Below are 22,034 nucleotides of genomic sequence, written 5' to 3'. Positions count from 1 at the left end.
GCGTACAGTAAGTCATGCTGCAGTCTACCATACTCTACAGTCAATATTAGCTTTTGTAAGAGGTTACACATTTCATTTAATTATTGATAAATTCATGTTGCTCCAGCAGATCATCTCAATCTGGTGGAGCGGACTGCTGCCTTTTGTTTTCTCATCTGAGGCACTTGTCATGATAAAGGCTAAACTGAGACTGAAAATGGCAGATGTAAAGCCCGCTGTGCTCATCTTCATCTGTTTCATGCTGCTTCACGGTAAGACGGGAAGACATTTGACTATCCATGAGCAAAGAAGATAATCTGTTAAAGTTAAGTTGGTAGTTAAAGGGGCACTTCAGTTACTTCTGGTCCTGTACAGTACAGTGGGAACCTCTTTCAAATAATAATGATAACGATTTATTAAAATTTATCATCAGGTTTGTTGTCAGAAGATACTAAACTATAAACTAAAGTCAAATACAATTAAATGATTGCCTTTTCTCACTTTATACATAAATATAGTTATGAGACACAAGAAAACAAACAGATTAATATACAGTATGTCATCAGTTTATAACAGCTACCTGGCACATTGATTAATACTATTTCAGTCCTTGTTTCTATGAATTAGTCATTCAATATTTCCAGCTTTTACTTTCCAAAAGAAAATCAAGGAATTCATCTGTTTATTTTGGATATTAAAAGATTATCAGAGTTATCAGGCACATATGTGATTTATAAAAGCAGTACTACCTATCTTCTAATACAGCACCCTTTATAAATAAAATACAAAATTAAATTGCATTTATTTTATTAACTATTTTGGGGGCATTTTTATGTCTTTATTATTGACAGAAGGGAGATGCAGCAAAGGTAACTCATAACTAATGTGTCATTTACTAATAGACCAGTTACAAGCCATTTATGCATTAGTGCATTATTCTCCTACCATAATGCAGAAACCGAGAACGGCCACGGTTGCAGTAATACGGTTGAACTATCTCACAAATGTTGTTTTCTACTTTCTCTTTAAACTCAGATTTTGTAGCAGCATTGAACTGCACCAACCCGACTCCTGAATCTTTGTTCGGTGCACTTGAGAAGAATTTATTCCCTAAAAAACTACTACGACCTGTAAAAAGCTTTTCAATTCCAATTAACATAACCATCGGTATCACTGTGGTGGGAATAATAGGAGTGGTGAGTCTACACAAACACCTATTCATGCCTGCATATGAGCATGCACAACTTCATTTGCTTTTTTTTTAACAGTCATTGATCCAAATTGATAATTAACCTGTAAAACAGGTTCTAATTCATTTAAACATATGTTTCATCCACAGAATGAAAAATCCCAGACTATGACAACACTCATTTGGCAAGTTCTGGTAAGTTCTCAGGGCAATTAAATCCACTATGTGCAGATTTTTTATGTGATTACATCATCTTTATTAATATTTCATTAGTGACACAGCTGAAATGGATGGCATTTTCTTCGTTGTACATCCCGTCTGTGTTGCTCTGTTTAATGTAGGAGTGGGATATCGAAGGACTGAGCTGGGATGAGGAGGAATGTGGAACTAAAAGAGTCTCTGTCCCTCGAGAACTGCTTTGGGTCCCAGACGTCCATATCGCAGAGTTGTACGTTAAAAGGATGTACAGTAGTCTGTGAACTTTTTAAAGTAAAAACCTGAAATATCAGCAGCTGGAAAGCAAACTTAAATGCTGTAAACCTGAGAGGAGAGAGGTAACCCTCCATGCAGGTATACAGTATTACAGGTGTTTGGTACAATGGAGCTTAAAGGAATCTACTTTGTTCCTCATTTTATGCAAAAATTATAATTTTTTTAAGTATAAAAAGACCAACTCATTTTAGTTAAACATATAATACAAATTTGAATTTCTTTGTATTCCTCTCTCCTTTTAAAATATCTATTCATTTGTTAATTAACAATTAAAATGTTTTTTTTTCTCCACTCTATTCCAGCATGGACGAGGACAATTCTCCCCAAACTCCGTATGTCTACTTATACAACACAGGTCATGTTTATGATGATAAGCCGATCAGAGTGGTCAGCTCCTGCCGATTAGTAATCTATACTTTTCCCTTCGATGTCCAAAACTGCACTCTGACCTTTGGATCATATCTACACTTTGGTAAGCCAGCTTAAATATAAAATACAGTTCTTAAAAAGTCTGACCTTTTAAAGGGACTGTTTGTAACTTTCTAAGCGTATAAATGTAGCGGGTCGGCACACATGCGCGCTCGCATATGCGCGCTCGCATATGCGCGCTCGCATATGCGCGCTCGCGTGTGGCCACTGTCTCGTCTCCTCTGCCTGCTCGCCTTCACTCAGACAGCGCGCGTTCTCGCGTACTCGCTCCACCTCTAGACGTGAACGCGCGCTCACTCCACACTGCAGAGGAGTTAGTAGCTCTGAGAATATCTAGTGAATGTACAGTGGACGTTTGTGCAGAAATAACTGCTGCAGCTCCTCCAGACCAACAGAGGTTTCCCGTGTCTTGGGAAGTAACGGGGCTCCGCAGAGAGAAACGTTACCGTCTCGTCACCGACCGGTTGCCGGTGTCTTCCTGCTCTCTCCGGCTGCGGGCGGAAGGAGATGAGTTTCTCGCTGCGGAGCCCCGCTGCTGAAGCCTGCGCTGAGGCAGGAGAAGCAAACACAGTATCAGCATTGATTCATGGAGAGACCTTGGTCTGGTCAGCTAACATTACTGCCAAGCAGCTGAAATATAGAATGATATTGTTCTTTTAGCTGACGTGTGTCGCCTCACTGTTTTGAGCGATGCTCGTTCAGGTATATTTAGAGCGAGCACAAGCACGAGCCCGACGCTGACTTTCGTTGATTTCACGGCCACAGGTGTCGCTGTTAAGAAGCATTTCTGAAAGTTACAAATAGTCCCTTTTTAACTGCATGACTTGGGTGGAGAGTTTGTCAGACTTTAACAGGGAATGCATTTTTTTTTTTAAATCTCCACAGGCTAAAATGCAGTTTTGTATACTACATAATGTCTGATGTGACAGTGATTGGAGTTGAAGTGTTGAAGTGTTGACTGGAGATTGTGTGTGACACAAGGTTACTCTAGGCCTCAGTTTTTTCAGATCATTTGACAATTTCAACGGTGAAAAGCCCTTTAAAGTGTTCAAATATTCCAATGTGTATGGATGGATATTAAAGGCAGGGTTGGTAAAGATTTGTAGAAACAGCTTCATTACATCCCGACAGCAATCAATAAATCAAATGCTCTGACAAAATAAATTATAAAATCCGGTATCTGTGGCTGTCGCAGGACTGTAATAAACCCGTCCAATCATTTCATTCAGCCCGAATGTAATGATTGGACGAACTACCTGTCTGCCTGCCTGCGTGCTCTCTGCCCACACAAACTCATTGCGTGTCACCGGAGTCTTCCACCAGATGCTAGTTTGAAATCTATGAGTACTAACAATAGCCATGTTTGCCGTTCACGTTCATTATGATATGTTTACGATGGTAATGATAATAGTGGGGGAGTGGCTTTGGATGGAGGCTTGGAGTGGCAGGTTTTCAGTGTTGCTGACTTGGCGACTTTCTCTCTAGATTAAGGGACTTTTGGAGCTAGTCAGCAGCTAAAGCTGCTAGTTACTTTCATTGGAAAGGAGTTGGCTGCCTTTAAAATAAAACTTCACTTGTGGCATCTCTAACATAACTAAAAACAAAACTCTGCAATTAAATGTTATTCAAGCTGCAGACATAAGGATGATTCAAGGCGCCACATCTGAAGAGATCCTGGAGGAGTCCCAAGATGTGTTGGAGACCAACGGGGAGTGGGAGCTCGCAGGTATCAGTGTAATTCCTTCTACCCTGGATTTAGAGGAGGGAAGCTTCTCTGAGATTGAATACTACGTAAGTATGCAATGTACAGCTCTGGAAAAAATTAAGAGACCACTTCAAAATTATCAGTTTCTCTGGTTTTACTATTTATTGGTATGTGTTTGAGTAAAATGAAATTTTTTGTTATATTCTATAAACTACTGACAACATTTCTCCCAAATTTCAAATAAAAATATTGTCATTTAGAGCATTTATTTGCAGAAAATGACAACTGGTCAAAATAACAAAAAAGATGCAGTGTTTTCAGATCTGGAATAATGCAAAGAAAACAAGTTCATATTAATTTTGAAACAACACAATACTAATGTTTTAACTTAGGAAGAGTTCAGAACTCAATATTTGGTGGAATAACCTTGATTTACAATCACAGCTTTCATGCGTCTTGGCATGCTCTCCACCAGGCTTTCACATTGCTGTTGGGTGACTTTATGCCACTTCTGGCGCAAAAATTCAAGCAGCTGGGCTTTGTTTGAGGGCTTATGACCATCCATCGTCCTCTTGATCACATTCCAGAGGTTTTCAATGGGATTCAGGTCTGGAGATTGGGCTGGCCATGACAGGGTCCTGATCTGGTGGTCCTTCATCCACACCTTCACTGACCTGGCTGTGTGGCATGGAGCACTGTCCTGCTGGAAAAAACACTCCTCAGAGTTGGGGAACATTGTGTTAACCTGCTGAGACAAACAGGAGTGACTGGGCTGTCTGTCCCACATCTCAGTATAGTTTGCCAGTTGTAATGCATGATTTTGTTGTTCGCCAACGTTCATAGTAGTTACACTAATAACTAATATATACATTTATTCTGTGGTGTTTTATTAAAGTAAAAATGTGAAAATGCCATACACATCACTTCAAAAAAATGTCAGCATTTATAGCATAACACGCTTCCAATGTGACAAGAAACCTAAGGTGAATCATGTTGCATCCAAATTCAGAAAGAAATGAAGCTAAATGTTCAAAATGTGATGTTGAGGCATTGTACCTGTCTCTTCCCAAGATTCTTCTGAGACGTAGGCCACTCCTCTACGTGGTGAACCTCCTGATCCCTAGCTGCTTCCTCGTCACAGTGGACCTCTTCAGCTTCATGCTGCCTCCCCATAGCGTGGACCGTTCCTCCTTCAAGATGACCCTCATCCTGGGCTACACCGTCTTCCTGCTCATCATGAACGATTTGCTGCCTGTCACTGGGGAGACAACACCTCTCATCAGTGAGTGACACCTGTGATAGTGTTACTTATTTTATTCCTGAGAAGGTTGAAGAACATACATACTCATTCTTTATGAAATTCATTGCTGCATGTGATTTTAAAGCTAAGAGCTGCTTAGTTTAGCCACACACTTGTACTCAGGCAACAACCTCCGGGTCTGAAAAGTGAAGCAAATGCGGAAGTGCTTTAAACTTGTATTCTTTCTAAAAGCCAGCAGGGGGCGACTCCTCTGGTTGCAAAAAGAAGTCTGATTGTATAGAAGTCTATGAGAAAATGAGTCTACTTCTCACTTGATTTATTACCTCAGTAAACATTGTAAACATTGTAAACATGAGTTTATGGTCTCAATCACTAGTTTCAAGTCTTCTTCAATACAGCATGATGTTCATTTAGTAAATTATGGTCCCATTTAGAGTAGAATAAACGATAAAGCAGGGTATACTTTAGAGTGTGTCTACTTTGTGGCTGACAGGTCGCTACCACGGCGTTGTCCGGTCTGGGAGTTGTATGTGTTTTCATCTTAGAACTTTAACCTTTTCACAGTGTGTTTTCAGTTCATTAAAGTTAATAATAACCTTCTTGGTTGCCTAAATATGCCTTATTCAGCATTCGGTTGTACTTAGTTCCACCCTCAGGTGTCACTTCTGGTTGCAAAAAAACAAAATAGCGACTGCCAAAAACCAAGATCAGCCAAAAAACAGCCAAAATGACGAACTCCAAAATGCCGACCTTCAAAACATGGATGTATAAAGAGAACTTGATACAGCGTTGGAGGCGGGGCCTCGTTCATTCCTATGAAAGTTCCTATGGAGTTCGCCACTGACAAGTTGCATACTGTCTAAATGCTTTAGCTTAACTTGCAGAAATATAGTTGGCCTAAAACTGAAATTTGGACAAAATGCTTGCTGCACATGTAGGCATACTGAGCATCGGGATCAGGTTTTCCCATTCCTCCTGCTGATGCGTCACATCTTCCTTCCTCTCCGCTTTTGTCTTCTTAATAGCTCTGTTTTTCCATTCGACAGCTTCTAAAAACTTCTGAGTTCTGGGTTCTTTACCCTTTTGGTAGTACATCCCACCACACAGCAGCTTTTATGCATTTTTCTGTTGTTTGTAAGCTGACAGAATTGAAAGGAGGCACCTTCACACAATACAAAGTCAATGGAGAGCGATGAATTGTTTTCCCCTCCGGTGTGGGTGGGACTTAATTGAGCTCCGTCTCTTACTGCAGGCAAGTGAACAACTCAGTGGCAATGTCAACAAGGGAGGAAAGTGTTTATTATGAAGTTTCTGGATATGGACTATTGCCTCAAGTTGCATTAAAGTTTGTACTACTTTTTGGAGTCTAAAATAATTATATTGATAATATTCTATAATCCAATTGTGTGTGTGTATTGTGCAATCTGTCCTGAAGTTTGTTATGTGCTGCTGAATTGCATGGCAACCTCTTTTATCCTGTTTACTCTGCAACCTTGGTTATGTTCTGTCTTCTGGGCTGCAGCCTTGTGTTGTCATAGTGTCGCTCATTTGGAGAACAGCTCAGTGCGTAAGCAGTACGTAGTGTGTGTGTACGTAGCAAGTGTTTGGTCGAGCAAGAGAGTGACGGCGAATGCAGTGTAAGTGGACAAATGTTAGCGATTGGAGCAGAGGGGAGTTTAGCGGTAAAGTTATCTGGTGGTACTATACAGTCAGTGGGGGGCGAGCGTTGTTTCTTGGAGGATGAAGTTAGGTCCTAGATTGTAGAGATATGGGATCGCCACTGGCTGCAGAATCTCATCCCGATATCTCAATGCATTGAGATGGCCTTCAATGATGACAAGCCTTGTTTTGCCAGTGAGGGAGATGCCCCCCCCCCCAACACCATGACACTGCCCCCACCAAAAGCTGTTACTCCATCGGTTCAACAATCAGCATAGCGTTCTCCACGTCGTCTCCATACTTTGACCTGCCATCCAACTTTCGCAGACAGAACCTAGACTCATCACTGAACATGACATTCCCCCACATGTTCAGGTTCCATTGTCTGTGTTGTCGACACCAGCGCAAATGGGCCTGACGGTGAAGGGCAGTCATTGCAGGCTTCCTGGTAGTCTTATGAGAATACACAGAGCATTTTGGCAAATTTATTTTGGGCACTACCCACATAATCAGCTGTGCTGCTCATCCCACAAATGCATGATCCTTACAAGTTGGACATCATTGCGAAGGTAAATAAACAGGCTTTCCAATGATGTAAAATACAATGACCATTAGCATTGTAACAACAGAGAAATAATCCACCAAACACAAGTTTCCGAACTTTGTTTTTCCAGTATATTTTTAGATTCAGTGAGACTTATGCTCAGTGGGGATGTCATTATCCCGATGTCCATCGCGAATAAATGCCCAAAAATCGGCTCAGAAATCATAGAAAAAAGACGCTTATCATAACTCTGCTAATAGCTAATTCGTCAGACTTTTCATAGTGCTAATTTGCCAAAATGTAAAAAAAAATATGGGCTAAAAAAAGAAAGGGTTCAAGTTGTCACCCACAGCTAACTCACTACTTGTACTTCCTGTTTACAATGAATGGGAACTGTAGTGGCAAAAGCTTCAAGTTTTGAGATGATTATCCGCAACGGAAGTAGGACAATTACTGAGGCTTAGTGTGACACTGATATTTACCCTGTGTAGGAAACCTATACATACAGACTAAAGAGTAAACAATGTCAATTTAAGTTTGCACATTTTTGCCCGGGGGAGGTGATGGGTTCAACATCCTCCACCAGAATGAATAACAGGTCTCTCAAGTTTTAATGTAAAGAGCATTTCCCAAATGAGATCATAACCGGGATATGACTCAAGTTGGTTAAAAAGGTTGCATGAAAAACATACAGTAGCCTACTTAAAGAAAAAGTGTACTGAATCCTCCCTGTTCTCTTTCCTGCAGACGTTTTCTTCTCCATCAGTCTCGCTCTGATGGTGGCCAGCCTGTTGGAGACCGTGTTTATCACTAATATCCAGTACAGCTCCAGCCAGTACGGTGCGGTGCCTCACTGGCTCAGTGTCCTCGTGCTACGATATCTAGCTGTTGTAGTTTGTCTCCCTCGAAAGACAAAGAGCAACCGAAAAACTGTCTTCCTCAACCCATCTGCTACAGGTATATTATTATTTGTATTATTATTAAGTCCTGTCTATCACAATACTTGTTGGCACCTGACTCACGTTGGTGGGAACTTGAGGTATGTCCTGCACAGTGGACCTGAAAGGTTACACGTTCTAACTCACACTGGCTCCGCTCTCTAGTGGACACTATGGGTAATACTCTATTGGATAACCTAATATAGGTGAAATATTTTTGTTTAAAGCTTATTTTGTATATTGTATATTCTTAAAATTTAAAAAAAATTTAATTCTATTTTATTCTAACGTTTTTATCTATTTTGTTATTATACTGTTTGACTTGCACCAACATAACCAAAGCAAATTCCTAGTGTAAATCTCTTACACCTGGCAATAAACACAATTCTGATTCTGATTCTGATTCTGATATATATTTTGAATTGAATTTGAAGATTTTGAAGTTTTATATGATTGGTATTTAGCTATTTTAAATATGTTAGAATTCAAACAAGCTGTTCTTTGTTTTTGACAGAAACAGCAAAAATTTTGAGCATCACCAACATCTCAGCGATTGATCTTCAGCGCGTCTCTGGTGATACACCTCCTGAGAAACCCTCTCCGACCCCTCCGGAGCCGGCCCTGGAGGAACTGAGGAAACTGAGCAGAGATCTCATAGCCATCCGCCTCCAGATGGACAAACATTTCCAGGGGAGCAAAACTTCGCAGGAATGGCAAATGATCGGGATAGTCATCGACCGTCTGCTGTTCGGCTGGTACATTGTCTTCATCCTTGTCAGCTTCATCACCATCATATGTATCTGGACCTGGAACAACTCGTATGCAGTATGATATAACTAGAGGGTTAAAAGCCCTGAAACTTTGACAAATACAGTTCTACCAGAGTAACTGCTGTTGCTCTTTTGAGTCAAATTTTTAACAAGAACCTGAAAGGTTTTTAGGCAAAGTAGAAAAAAAAAAAAAAAAAAAATGTCTGAAAAAAGTTTGAAAAATGTTGGAAAACAAAACTCTAAACAATGTCTAAAAAGGTAAAAAAAAAAAAAGTCTGGAAAAAATGTCTGAAAACAAAAAGTTTGAAAAATGTCTGAAAAAAAAGTCTAAAAATTGATTCTACAACAGCTGCTGCTAACTACAACTCCTTCTGCTACTTTCCACCCAAATACCACTTTCTGTGTAACAACTTACAGATTTTAAAGGTTTATTTCACCCAAATACTACTCTCTCTCTCTCTCTCTGTCTCTGTCTGTGTTTAGCAATGCAGTTCATCTGTCTGATATACAAAGCATTTCTTCTTTCCGCCTATTCAGGAAAATTCAAATTTACCACTTTTGACAGTATTACAGTTTAGCTTCCAGCTTTTCTAGCAATGTATTTCAGCTCTTAGCTTCTTTAGCTGATGCAGTTCAGCTTCCAACTCTACCAGTTGTGCATTTCATCTTCTAGGATTTTCAGCAGTGCAGTTCAATGCATTTGAGCTTCAACATTTTTAGGCAAGTCATTTCACATTTCTGCATTTTCAGCAATGCTTTGCAATAAATTTCAGCTGTCAGCATTCCCACGCATTTTCAGCAGGAAATGCATTTTCTAGTTTATATTACTTTATTTTATATTTCATTTATGTTATATTTTATCCCTTATTTTAACTTTTTCTCATTTTGTTTTTACTTTACGTGATCTTATTTTCTTTTTTTAAATACATATTTAATTAGCATTGCAGGATTTTCCAATGATTGCTTTTGTAATTGTTGTACTTGTGCATATGATAAATAAACAACAATGTTTTGGTAATTATTTGCCAAAAAATACTGTAAACATTTACTTGACTAATTACTAATGGCTAACAGGAGATAATTAGGATCTTGTGAAAAACAATATTCAGTGTTAACTTCTCTTGAAATTTAATTCACAACAGAGACAAGAACACAAATGTAAATATCTAAGAAATACTACCTTAACATAGAAAATAAAAACAATAAAGTATGAATAAAATAGATTAAATAAGTGAACATGCTGATGTTTTTATTAATCTTTTATTTATAAATGTTTTTTTTGTTGTGCGACCTGAGACACTAAAATGTCACACTTGCAAGCTTTTTAAATTTTTTTATTATGTTCACAAAAATAATAAAAATGACCAACAACAGAGCCTTGAACCCCAAGATACTTTTTATTGTTCTGTTTAATATGAATTTCCAATAGAACTCATGCAAGACTTTTGAACAAGCTGCAGAATGATTAAAGATGAAGTACAATCTACTGAAAACAGCACACGGTAGGCTTCTCCCAGTCTGAGGGTAATCAATCTTAATCCCTCCTCAGCGTTGGGCTGCATGTTAAAATCACTCTCGTATGAACATTGGTCCATTTTTTTTTAACCCACAATATTGGAGTGCATAAAGAAATATGAATGCTGAAAGCTTGATTCGGTGACTGTGAACATCTGGTATCACAAAATGGTTTAAGACTACACTGCGACATCATGTCTGTACATCCTTTACTGGTGTCTCAGTGATTTAATGGTTGCTGTGAGCTGAACATCAAGGTAAGGATATTAATTCTGACCTGTAACCGTCAACAACATGAAAGCTTCAATCTAAAAGGGGAGCAGCGAGTAATTCACATTTCCACTCTCCAATAACTGACAAAGCTTGTTTAATTGATGATGTCAGTCGACACTATGCTGATTATAAATGGATCAACTAAACACAGCAGGGGGAGAAGGAGACTTATATAAATCAGTTTATGTGACAAAAGAAACATGGTTTAACTACAGAAAACACAAAGTACTTGGTGTTTACGCTTCTCTAGGTTTATTTTTATTTTTCAAAACCAAAAAAAAGGAACCAGAATTTACATTTTTTAGACACTTCAAATCCATCATCACCCCTTTGTGTTTTCCTTTTCTAAAAGATTTTTTTACTTCCATTTAATATAGATGGAAATGGAAATAACAGGAGCAACGAAAAAAAAAAATTACAGTTTCATCCAGAAACATTTTTGAAGTGACACAAAAATACAGCAACCGGTATTCCCAGGATAAAGTGCAATAAAAAGGAGACGTGACATTTTTTAGGAGAGTGTTGCTTGGCAGGATTCACTCTCCGGAGCGACAGCAGGCTCTGAAACCACACTGCAGGTTCTGGCAGCCGCTGGCCGTGTCTGCGTGAGGACCTGGAGAAAAACACCGCACAGTGGTCACCCACTGAACTACATAACATAGGACAAATGAAAAAGCTTAACCCTTACATACACAATCTACACCAATACTTTAAAAATGAATCATTATATTTCAAATAAATAAAATGCAGTGAATACTGGCAGCATCATACTGGCTACTGTAATGCCTACTTACCTTCCACCTAGGGGGCACCTGTTACTTACACTAGGACACATGCTATGCAGGTGGGGTTAGTCATGTTTGTCACTGTTGCCACACATCATCACAAAACCTTCTACATTCACCATGACACATTCACAAAGTTTAAAGGGCGGGTCCATCTATACATGATCATCCATCATGCATAGTATTCCTACATTCTACGAGGTAAAATTACTGTTTTTGTGAATGGAGTCTGGTGGCTTTCAAGGGAGCGATATAACAGCTTCAGTTCCCCGTGAGAAAAGGCTGTCTGACGGCAAGGTAAAATGGCTGTGGACGCTATATTTAGAATATTTTCACCGCTTTACCCCGCCGTCAGACAGCCCTTTCTGACGGGAAATTGAAGCTGCTAAAGCGCTGCCTTCAAAGCCACCAGACTCCATTCACAAAAACAGTAATTTGACCTCTCAGAACACAGGAGGAGCTGGTGTACCGCTGCCTCGATCAGTTAGTTTGTTTGTGTGACTTTCTGATCTGAACTAACGTGGCGTCCACAGCAGTACATTGCTTAGCTTCCGTGCCGGTACTCCTGTCTGCTTCTCCAAACTGGGAGCACGCCGACAGCCATCTAAGTTACTGTATGTAACGTTAATACACTGACTATAAAGATGTATATATACACATCCTACATACTGTACATGTAGCAGCGTCGTCAAGCTAAAACCTACGTTAGGTCACCTGGGAAAAGGTTTCAAGAAGGGTTTGGAAATATAACATCTTGATGCCAAAATTTGAATGTTGAATGGAACACCACTGGGAAAATACAGGATGATATAAAAACCTAACAAAAAAAGAAGATAATGGACCCGCCCTTTAACATAACAGCCGATTTCCAAAGCACCTTACTAGCATGTACTTGTACTAGCATTTTGTGTTTCAGAGGGAAAAGGACCCCTAACAGTTTCACTTGTTACCGTCAATGTTGTCGCAGTAATAGAAGTGCTCATCATTGAGGGAAGGACAGGCTGACACCAGCTCCTGCAGCCCCACCTCAGTGATGAAGAGGCAGCCAGACAGGTTGAGATGCTCCAGGAAAGGAAGCCCTCCACGCTGCGACAGAGCCCTGAAACACACACAGCCACGCCTCGTTACAGGTACAGCAACGTGAGCAGTGGGAACGTCTACATGAACACTGATAATCCAGTCTTAACCTAATAAAAGGCAAAACTGTTGACTATAGCAAATGTAATGCACCACGTCTTTAATGGTAATGATAACTTGATGAGCACACCTGCATTTATACCTTTCTATTATATTTAGCCATGTTGTGAATCAACACTTACACCAAGTATTAGTTTACCAAGATAAGTGGCGGAGTGTTTGCACAAATGACAGCACCATCTTCTGCTTTCAGCTTGCACTGGAAATAACTACACGTACCACTAAATGTTGTTTTGTAGCTGCAACCTGACAAAACGTTGTGGTATTTTTCAGCTGATCGAAGATGACTCGTTGATCTCATCATCAGTATCTCAGCATCACATCGTTTTCTGAAGACACTAACCTCTCGTATAAACCCAGGTTTGTAGGGATGTCACGATACCAGAAATCTAGAAGTCAATACTAATACTAGTGAAATTCCATGATTCTCAATACCACGTTAAAAATGAAAAAGTAAAACAGTAAAGCCCATGTACTTCAACATCATACTGGTTTTTGTTAGGTAAAGTTAAACAGGTCAGAATTCCCTCTCCATTATCTATTTCATATTGCTGTGAAAATATCTCCTTCAAACAGCTGGATTTATTCAAGTTTCTCGCCAAAAACTACATTTTACAATATGACTTTTGAACACATAACGTTAGCATTACCGCTAGCTCCGTGTAGGACTGTGCTGCTTAGCAGCGGCTAACGTTAACTAGCTCTCGTCATGCTGATTTCTACATGGATTTGTTGTTCACAATTTAGCACTATCGGGGAAAAATAGGGTGGATCCCCTGGACGCGTCAATAGTGAGTTTACTGCGTCCCAACCATAGACTGTATATAAGAAGTGTACGTAGTCATCGAGACGTCGCCCATTGGTTTGTGGACTACAATTTTGAAGCCTGGAGTTCGGCATTTTGGTCGTCACCATCGTGTTTTTTTGCAACCAGAAGTGACACGAGAGGGTGGAGCTAAGTACAACTGAACGCTGAATAAGACATTTTCAGGCGACCAAAATGTTATAATTAATTTTGATGAAGTGAAAACACATTGTGAAAGGGTTAAAGTTTTAAGACTAAAACACGGACAACGCCGTGGTAGCGACCTGTCAATCACAAGGTAGCCCCGCCCTAAAGCATCCCCTGCGTTATGGTCTATCTGACTCTAAATGGGACCATAATTTACTAAATAAACATCATGCTGTATTGAAGAAGACTTGAAACTAGCAATGTTTACGGAGGTAATTAATCAAGTGAGAAGTAGGCTCATTTTCTCATAGACTTCTATACAATCAGACTTCTTTTAGCAACCAGAGGAGTCGCCCCCTGCTGGCTGTTAGAGAGAATGCAGGTTTAAGGCACTTCAGCATTGGCTTCACTTCTCAGACCCGGAGGTAGCCCACTGGACCCAAACACATTTTCTATCGGCCCTGGGACAATGGGATGCCGTTATTCTCAAGCCCCACCAGTACCTTCAGCACCCGCGGTACCGTAGAAAAACGAGTACTATCAAGTTTTGGTATCGACTTGGTAACGATGTATTGGTTCTCGTGACATCCCTACAGGTTTGTATGTGAAATGATGCCATTTCAGGTGTAAAAGGAGTGTATTTGTTTGAAAAACAGCAATGCATGATCTTTACCTCAATCCCAAATCTGTGACTTGATAACATCCAGAGAGACTGAGAAATCTCAGTGGGCGTTTAGCCTCTGACGGGTCAGTCCTGTGTTCACGCTCCGGGCACTGCAGGCCCCCAAATGAGGAGCATTTAGTCCGAAACTCTGCAGTGCTGCTTCTGGTGGTGCCCGACTTGCACTGAGGCCCAGAAAAAGTCCTGAGGGCCATGTCACTAGTGCAGCAGGTGGAGTGACCACAAAACATTTCCCCAGACATGGCGTACTGCTGATGCAAATAGGAGGCGTTCGAGCCAGTCCTGTGCCCACGCCTCCTGCTCCTCCTGCAGCAGCACGAGCTTCCCACGAGCTGTGTCTCTACGAAGCTTTCTGCTTCAGGAAGAGACAGCCCGCCACGACGGCTCCACTCTGCAGTATCTTCAATATCAGCCAGGTCCGAGGAGTCCAGGACCCAGACTTGCGTGGGGGTGCAGGCGGCGCCCCAACGGCCAGTCACCGGCTTGAAAATGATGGCCTGCCGCTTCCGCCCCATTGAATGCAGGTTTCTCTCTTCCATGAGCGTGATGGGTATCGGGGAACTTTTGAGAAGCTTGGCTCGTCGGTCTGAACGCTTGTCAAAGCAGGTGGAGGACATGAGGTCACCCAGCCCGACGGACAGCTTCTTCATGGTGTGATCAGTAATCTTCTCGCAACCCGACAGATCCAGGTGCTCCAGATAGAGACAAGCTCCGAGAGACGACCAGCTGAAAGAGGGAGGACAGCAAGAACAGAGTAATGAGTTTCCTCTATATAAAAAAGAACTGACCAGAGTAAATGACAAGGTTATTTTAGTGATGACTTTTAATATTTACCTGTCAAATGCACAGTCTGTAACATCAGTCTGGGTCAGGTCCAGGTGACTAATATTGGGGCAGAGACTGAGGATCTGGCGCACCTGAAAGGAGGACAAAAGTATGACAGTTCAGACTTGACACAATCTTTATAATCGGGTGTCGTACGATTACAGTCAAAACAAAGATTTTGCGCTGCACACCATTTTACTGGAGACGGTAGAACTGTACGCCAGAACAATGGACTTGACAGACGGACCCACAGCTGGCAGGAGGTTGTGGATCATCCCGTTCAGAAGCCTCTTCTCTCGCTGAGCAGTGTCAATCGCCAGGGAGCCCTGCTTATGTCCCGACACATCTGAAGAGATAATCAACAAGAACATGGATGACATAATTTATCCAATTTAAATAATAGAAAACATGTTACGCTACACTGCAGGCGTGTTTACTACCTTTATGTCAGAGTGCAGCCAGAAAAGAAGGTGAATTAAAGCCGTTTCACACCAAGCACGGATTTACGTCCAGAAAAACTCGCACAGAAATTAATAAAAAATGATTTCGTGGGTTCTTATGAACGCTTGCACATCCATGCGGAACATTTGTGCGGGGAAAAAATATTCTGATGGACATCGATTTCAGCGGATTTCCGCCTGCGGAAATATATGTTTGACCAATGAAATCCTTTGTTCCAAATGATGTCATACCGCCAGGTGTAGCTCAAGTCTTTAACGAAGAATAATGTATGCTGTTTTTCCCTGATAATTTTAAATTTTGTAAGTTAACTCATCCAAATTCTATTATTTAAATTATGATTTTTATTTCTGTTTATTTCTTTAAATTAATATCCTTGTTTTTCTGAACCATTATGTTGAGAACATGTCTGCAATGTCATATGAATATTTTTCTCAATTAAAAAAAAAGCAATCTTGCTGCCAAGATGTGAGAACGTCTTATCAATTTAGTGTCTCAACACTCAATATTGTACGAGACACAAAGAGAAAATTTGCATGTGGATTTTCTGTATTCCTACTGGTGAGAAACGGCTTTAAAAAGGTGACTGAATTCACCACAAGAGCATGTGAGCGAATGTGGAGCGTCCTGCCAGAGGACCTTGGGCAAACACATTGAGATTTTCTCACACTATACTTTTATTATCTTATATCAACATGATAACCAAATAATGGAAATGTCAGAACAACCCAGCCCATGCTTTTTGATACAAGTGTTAATGGAGATATATTTTAGTTGACTTTCTAGGTGCATAATCTGTTTATGACATAGAGCCTCTTTTACAGCTGACCAGTGTAAACAAATACTTGATTATCTCACACTTTAGAGCATTAAAAACAGTGCTCATCGTGTTTTTAAGGGCACTCACTGACATTTTTTTGGCAAGCTACTAAATTAAGATACGTTTTATCTCACCTAATTTTAATTTAAAAGCTTGCCAAAGGCAGGTTGAAGGGGTTTGAAAATAGCAATAGAACATTCCTGATTACACCGTTGTTCTTAACTTACCAGACTCATCAACATCAGCATCCTCATCCCATTCCTGATAGGCCCGACCCTCATTCTGCCGACTCTTCACCCAATCCTCATCTGGGTCCTGGTCCAGATCCCCGGGGGGGCCACTATAATAATCACCTACATTAAAGACACAAACATTTATCAGCAGTGTACCACTATACATACTTAATACAATTAAGTGTTTGTTTACAGAGAAAATTAAGCTTAGTAAAAAATATTTTGTTCGTCAAGGTAACCACCAGCTACTGGCAGCCTACCTCTGGCCCAGTGAACGGGGTAGAGGTGCCTCCACAGAGAGCCGGTCTTGGTCAGCTCCGACCAAGAGCTGCACACTTGACTGCAGCGACACAGATCTTCAGGGCCCAAATAGTGGAACAGCCTCAGCATGATTTCTGTAGGAAGCTGGGAGATGTGGGTTGAAGAATTCCTGTTCTTTTCCAGTTCTGAGGAAAAAAACAAAACAGCATTATCGACTCAAATACCAAAATTATGAAATGCACCTTTTTACAAACGCCAATTTATCCTTTCACGAAACTAATGACTTAAAAAGTTAAATATGGCATTGTTCAGACAGACGTCGGCCTTTTTCACAGAAGACACTTTGACATTTCACAGTAGGAAAAGCACAGGTGTAAATAATACAATTCCTGACAGCTGAATTCCGCTTTAGCTGGCTCTGTTTCAAGGTCCTGCTGTGGTACATGCTGACTCTCTGTCACACAGTCACAGCTTAGTGGGACACTTGAATAGGACGGAGCCATTGTTTATGTTATTAGTAAGACCTGTATTTCTCTATGACAAGTCAAAATGTCTGCTGTGAAAAAAAGCCTATTGCATAACAAGTGCTGGACAATACAATCTACTTGATTTTTCTTTCGTTTCTTTTGTTTATAAATGACTCAAATATTAGAAATGCCCATCACAAATAACCAGAACCCAAAGTGATAGAACAGGTTTTCACATTTTAGATTAAACTGGCTCTTCCACATTTGGTATTTTTACTTGTTAAACCTTCTTCAAAAACACATTTTTGTTATAGTTGTTTAAATTCTCATTACATCCTGACAGCAATCAATAAATCAAATGCTCTGAAAAATAAAGAAGGAATCTGGTACCCGTGGCTGTCGAAGGACTGTTATAAGCCCGTCCAATCATTCGGGCTACCTGCCTGTCTAACTACCTGCCTACCTACATGCGCACTCATTGCGTGCCACCGGAGTCTTCCACAAACTGCTAGCTTGTTTACTTTCTTGATTATAATTTTGGTGGAGTGTCTTTGGAGGGAGGCCTGAAGCAACGGACTGTCAGTGTTGCCAAGTTGGCGATTTTCTCTCCAGATTTAGGGACTTTTGGAGCTAGTGCTGCTAGCTACTTTCATTGGAAAACAGTTGGCAACACTGAGTTAGGTTTTAAGGTTGAATCATTTAAAAAAATCTAGCGCACTCTTGTTAGTTTCTAAAGATTACCGACTCTAGTTTTAAATTACACAATTAAGCATCAAATGTGTCATTAATTTTCAGTGCCACAACAGTGTGACAAACTTAGCTATGTACCTCCCTATATTTGAAAAGTGTACAGACTTGTGACTTTCCCCTCCGGCGTCTGCTGTACACAGAAATACTGAGAGAACTAGTCATTCATGTACATGCTGTGACCGGTATATTGAATTCTGAACCACTTAACCTCGCTCCAGGTATGAGAAACATGAACCATTTCTTCTAATTACTTGTGGCTTCTAGTGTGTTTGCATAAAAACTAGTTTTAACATTTAGGAATATATTTTATTCACTAACCGTAATCCGTCTTCTCGTGGTCGGCATATTTAAAGGCTTTTTGCAGCTCCTCCGCCTGGCTCCACAAGCTGAAGCCCTTCAACACCTCAGCGGCACAGTCCCCTTGGTGTTGGCTGCAGTGTTGCGCTATCACCTGTTTCTTGATGTCCTTGAGCTCCTCGTAGGTGAAGTACTGCATAAGCATAGGCTGAAACACCTGCAACGAATCTCCTTAGTTTATAAACAGCTTGCAACAGTGCAGTTTGCTGGGATATGAGCAATATGTTTCCTTAGCTTTTTTTAATGCTTTTTTTTCTTTGTTGTTTAGGAACACAATTTAGTCTTACCCATTCTTTGGGGGAATCAATGAATTAAAATATATGTTATAATAACAAGAAAAAGGAATTTTAACATCGTATACCTCTTCTTCTTCCTTCATGTGGGGCAGGAAGTCTTGTGTGAAAGCTTCTAGTCTCTCCTTCAGCTGCCGGGCATAGTTAAGCTGCTCATATTCATTCTAAAAACACATAACAATTGTTAATTCATGGAGTCTCTTAAAACCAAAACATGGCAGTTCTTCTTTACAATCCGGGCTACAACATCTTCATTATTTTCATAACTAGACCCGCTAGATTATTACACATACCTATTATGATTTATAAACTTCTCAGACCTAATATTCTGCAATGTTTCTTTAACAACTGAGGAAAAGTCAAAATAAGGTCCTCTAACCATAAAAAAAAATCTCAGCACAGAATAATTCATGTCAAGACAAACATCTTTCCCCTAAGACAGAGTTTGTAATCTCCATCCAAAGATACAGGATGTTCCTTTGTGTTTTACAAACTGACGGAGGCAGAGCGGATATTAAGATTTACACAATTGCATCATTCTGGAAAGCCCATTCTATTGGTTTGCCCATAGCTCGAGAGAGAACAATACTTCTTCTTTCTTGTTAAGCAAATCACAAAAACAACCCTGCCTTTATTATACAATTCAGCCCACTTCTTTCTGCATCTGGCCTTTACCGAAGAAATAAAATAAAACGTTTGAAACCCCATACAATAGTGACAAAAACTTGGGTTTTTGCTAGTTTTATAAAAAATGGATGCTACAAATTGTAAACAGGCTTTAAAATAAATGATACTAAATATACTATTTCCCATCTGTACATTTAAAATGTATATATGAAAAATAATAATTGTGATGTTGTTGTTGATGCTGCAATCTTTGTGTGGCTAAAATAATAGTTATTCTAATGACAGAGTGTTACCCCACCATTGAGCATCAACTATCAGCTGAGCTCTGCAGAACGCATGTATGTTGTTTTCCCTTCAAGTAAAGCCTATAGGTGTAAAAACATCTATGTGTAAAGCATCTATATTTACCTTAACGTTGTGCAGCCCTTTTTCAAAGAGGGACAACATCTCCGAGAGCTTGTTGTCAGAGTGCACGTTGTACACGGTGCAGCAGCGCTTCTGCAGCAGGCCGATGATGTACTCGTTCTCAATCTGTTCGTGCATCTTGAACTCCTTAAAGGTGGCGCACAGCGACTGAAGAAATGAGCGGAAATCATTGTTGTTGGAGAAGTTGGTTTTGGACAGCTGTGGAAAAAAACAAAGAATAACTAATTTATTATGAAATGTAATGTTATTTATGTTTATACTACAGACATCCATGCAATAAATAAAATCCTTAGTACACCCGTCGTGCATTATCAGAATCACCTATATTGGATAAGTATGTAGCTACACATACAAGGATTTTGACTGTTTTTTTTGCATTGTTCTCAATGTACACAGATATAGAAATAACACCTAGGAACAAGGACAACAATGCTGAACAAATAAAAGGTAAATAGACAGGATTAGTATGTACCCATGTGAAAAAATAGGTGTGTGTGTGTGTATGTATATATATATATATATATATATAAAAATAGGTAGGTAGTTATATATATATATATATATATATATAAGTATAAAAATAGGTGTGTATATATAAGTATAAAAATAGGAGTATATATATATATATAAATAGGAGTATATATATATATATATATATATATAAGTATAAAAATAGGTGTGTGTCTATATATATATATAAATATAAAAATAGGTGTATATATATGTATATATATATGTATAAAAATAGGTGTATATATATATATATATATATATGTATAAAAATAGGTGTATATATATATATATACATATATATAAGTATAAAAATAGGTGTGTATATATAAGTATAAAAATAGGAGTATATATATATATATATATATATATAAAAATAGGTGTATATATATATACATATATATATAAGTATAAAAATAGGTGTGTATATATAAGTATAAAAATAGGAGTATATATATATATATATATATATATATGTATAAAAATAGGTGTATATATATATATATACATATATATAAGTATAAAAATAGGTGTGTATATATAAGTATAAAAATAGGAGTATATATATATATATATATAAAAATAGGTGTATATATATATACATATATATATAAGTATAAAAATAGGTGTGTATATATAAGTATAAAAATAGGAGTATATATATATATATATATATATATATATATATATATATATATATGTATAAAAATAGGTGTATATAAATATAAAATAAAACGTCTATATACAAAGCAAGTGTTATGTAAAAGTAGTAAACAATACAAATAGTGCAAAGAAATAACTAGTGAATGGACTGGATGGTATATCATGTATAGATGTCTATAAACTGTATACACACAACGTGTGGGGTGTATATTGACAGTGACAGGTGATAAGTAAGTTACATTACAACAGTAAACTACATAAACATTGTGTAATGTAATCTGTAATGAAAGCAGAGGATGTGTTGGTGATGTGTTGGGGATGTGTTGGTGAGGTGTTGGGGATGTGTTGGGGATGTGTTGGTGATGCAGCAGCAGAGAACATTAGAGGAAGCTTACACCGTGTTGCATAACAACACATCTATACATGAGTTAAACCTGTTAGCATAGCATTAGCATGTGTAGCTAGAGGTTCTTTAAAGTTCATCAACAGCTTCTCAACACCTGCTTCAACATGCTGGTTCAGCAAACACCTCCATGAACCTCTAACTTTATAAGTGGAAGCACGAAAAGCCTCTAAACATCCTCAGAGAGTTCATGCTAACAGGATGCTAACAGCTACATGCTAGCTGTGGTGCTAGCTCGCCTGCAGCCGTCCTGTTAGTCACACAGCTTCATATGTTCCTGTTTTAAACCTCCACGTTAACGATAGAGAGTTATCTAAACGCACCTTCTCGCAGTAGAGGCCCACCAGCTGCTTCATCCTCCAGTGAGGTCCAGTAAACACATCCACCTCGTCCGGGAAGGGAGCCATCTCTACTGTCTGAGGCTCACTGCGTCATCAACTAGAGCTCACTGCGCAGCCGCAGAACGATCTCATCAAGGGCCCACTGCGCAGCCGCAGAACGATCTCATCTAGAGCTCACTGCGCAGCCGCAGAGACGATCAACCAGAGAACAGGTCATGTGACCACAGAG

At 39.3% G+C, this 22,034-nt stretch overlaps 2 protein-coding genes across 2 annotated transcripts; one reads left to right on the top strand and one right to left on the bottom strand.

Annotated features, from left to right (window-relative positions):
* Positions 1-196: 196 nt before the first annotated feature.
* On the top strand, positions 197-9,027 carry LOC141767341 (5-hydroxytryptamine receptor 3A-like). Its single transcript, XM_074634538.1, has 9 exons — positions 197-251; positions 1,015-1,175; positions 1,319-1,363; positions 1,510-1,616; positions 1,963-2,132; positions 3,720-3,880; positions 4,866-5,076; positions 8,006-8,215; positions 8,717-9,027. The coding sequence occupies exons 1-9, from the start codon at positions 197-199 to the stop codon at positions 9,025-9,027; spliced, it is 1,431 nt and encodes a 476-aa protein (XP_074490639.1).
* A 1,317-nt stretch (positions 9,028-10,344) lies between these two features.
* Positions 10,345-21,969, bottom strand: fbxl5 (F-box and leucine-rich repeat protein 5). The gene is made up of 11 exons (XM_074634537.1): positions 21,788-21,969; positions 19,871-20,086; positions 18,904-18,999; positions 18,504-18,699; positions 16,968-17,153; positions 16,702-16,827; positions 15,387-15,541; positions 15,205-15,287; positions 14,362-15,096; positions 12,490-12,638; positions 10,345-11,367 (listed from the first exon to the last, which is right to left on the bottom strand). Exons 1-11 carry the CDS (start codon positions 21,869-21,871, stop codon positions 11,291-11,293), a joined length of 2,103 nt encoding a protein of 700 aa, XP_074490638.1. The 5' UTR covers positions 21,872-21,969; the 3' UTR covers positions 10,345-11,290.
* Between the last annotated feature and the right edge of the window lie 65 nt (positions 21,970-22,034).

This window comes from Sebastes fasciatus, chromosome 5 (assembly GCF_043250625.1).
Source record: "Sebastes fasciatus isolate fSebFas1 chromosome 5, fSebFas1.pri, whole genome shotgun sequence".
NCBI lineage: Eukaryota > Metazoa > Chordata > Actinopteri > Perciformes > Sebastidae > Sebastes > Sebastes fasciatus.
This window is presented reverse-complemented; position numbering and strand designations above follow the sequence as displayed.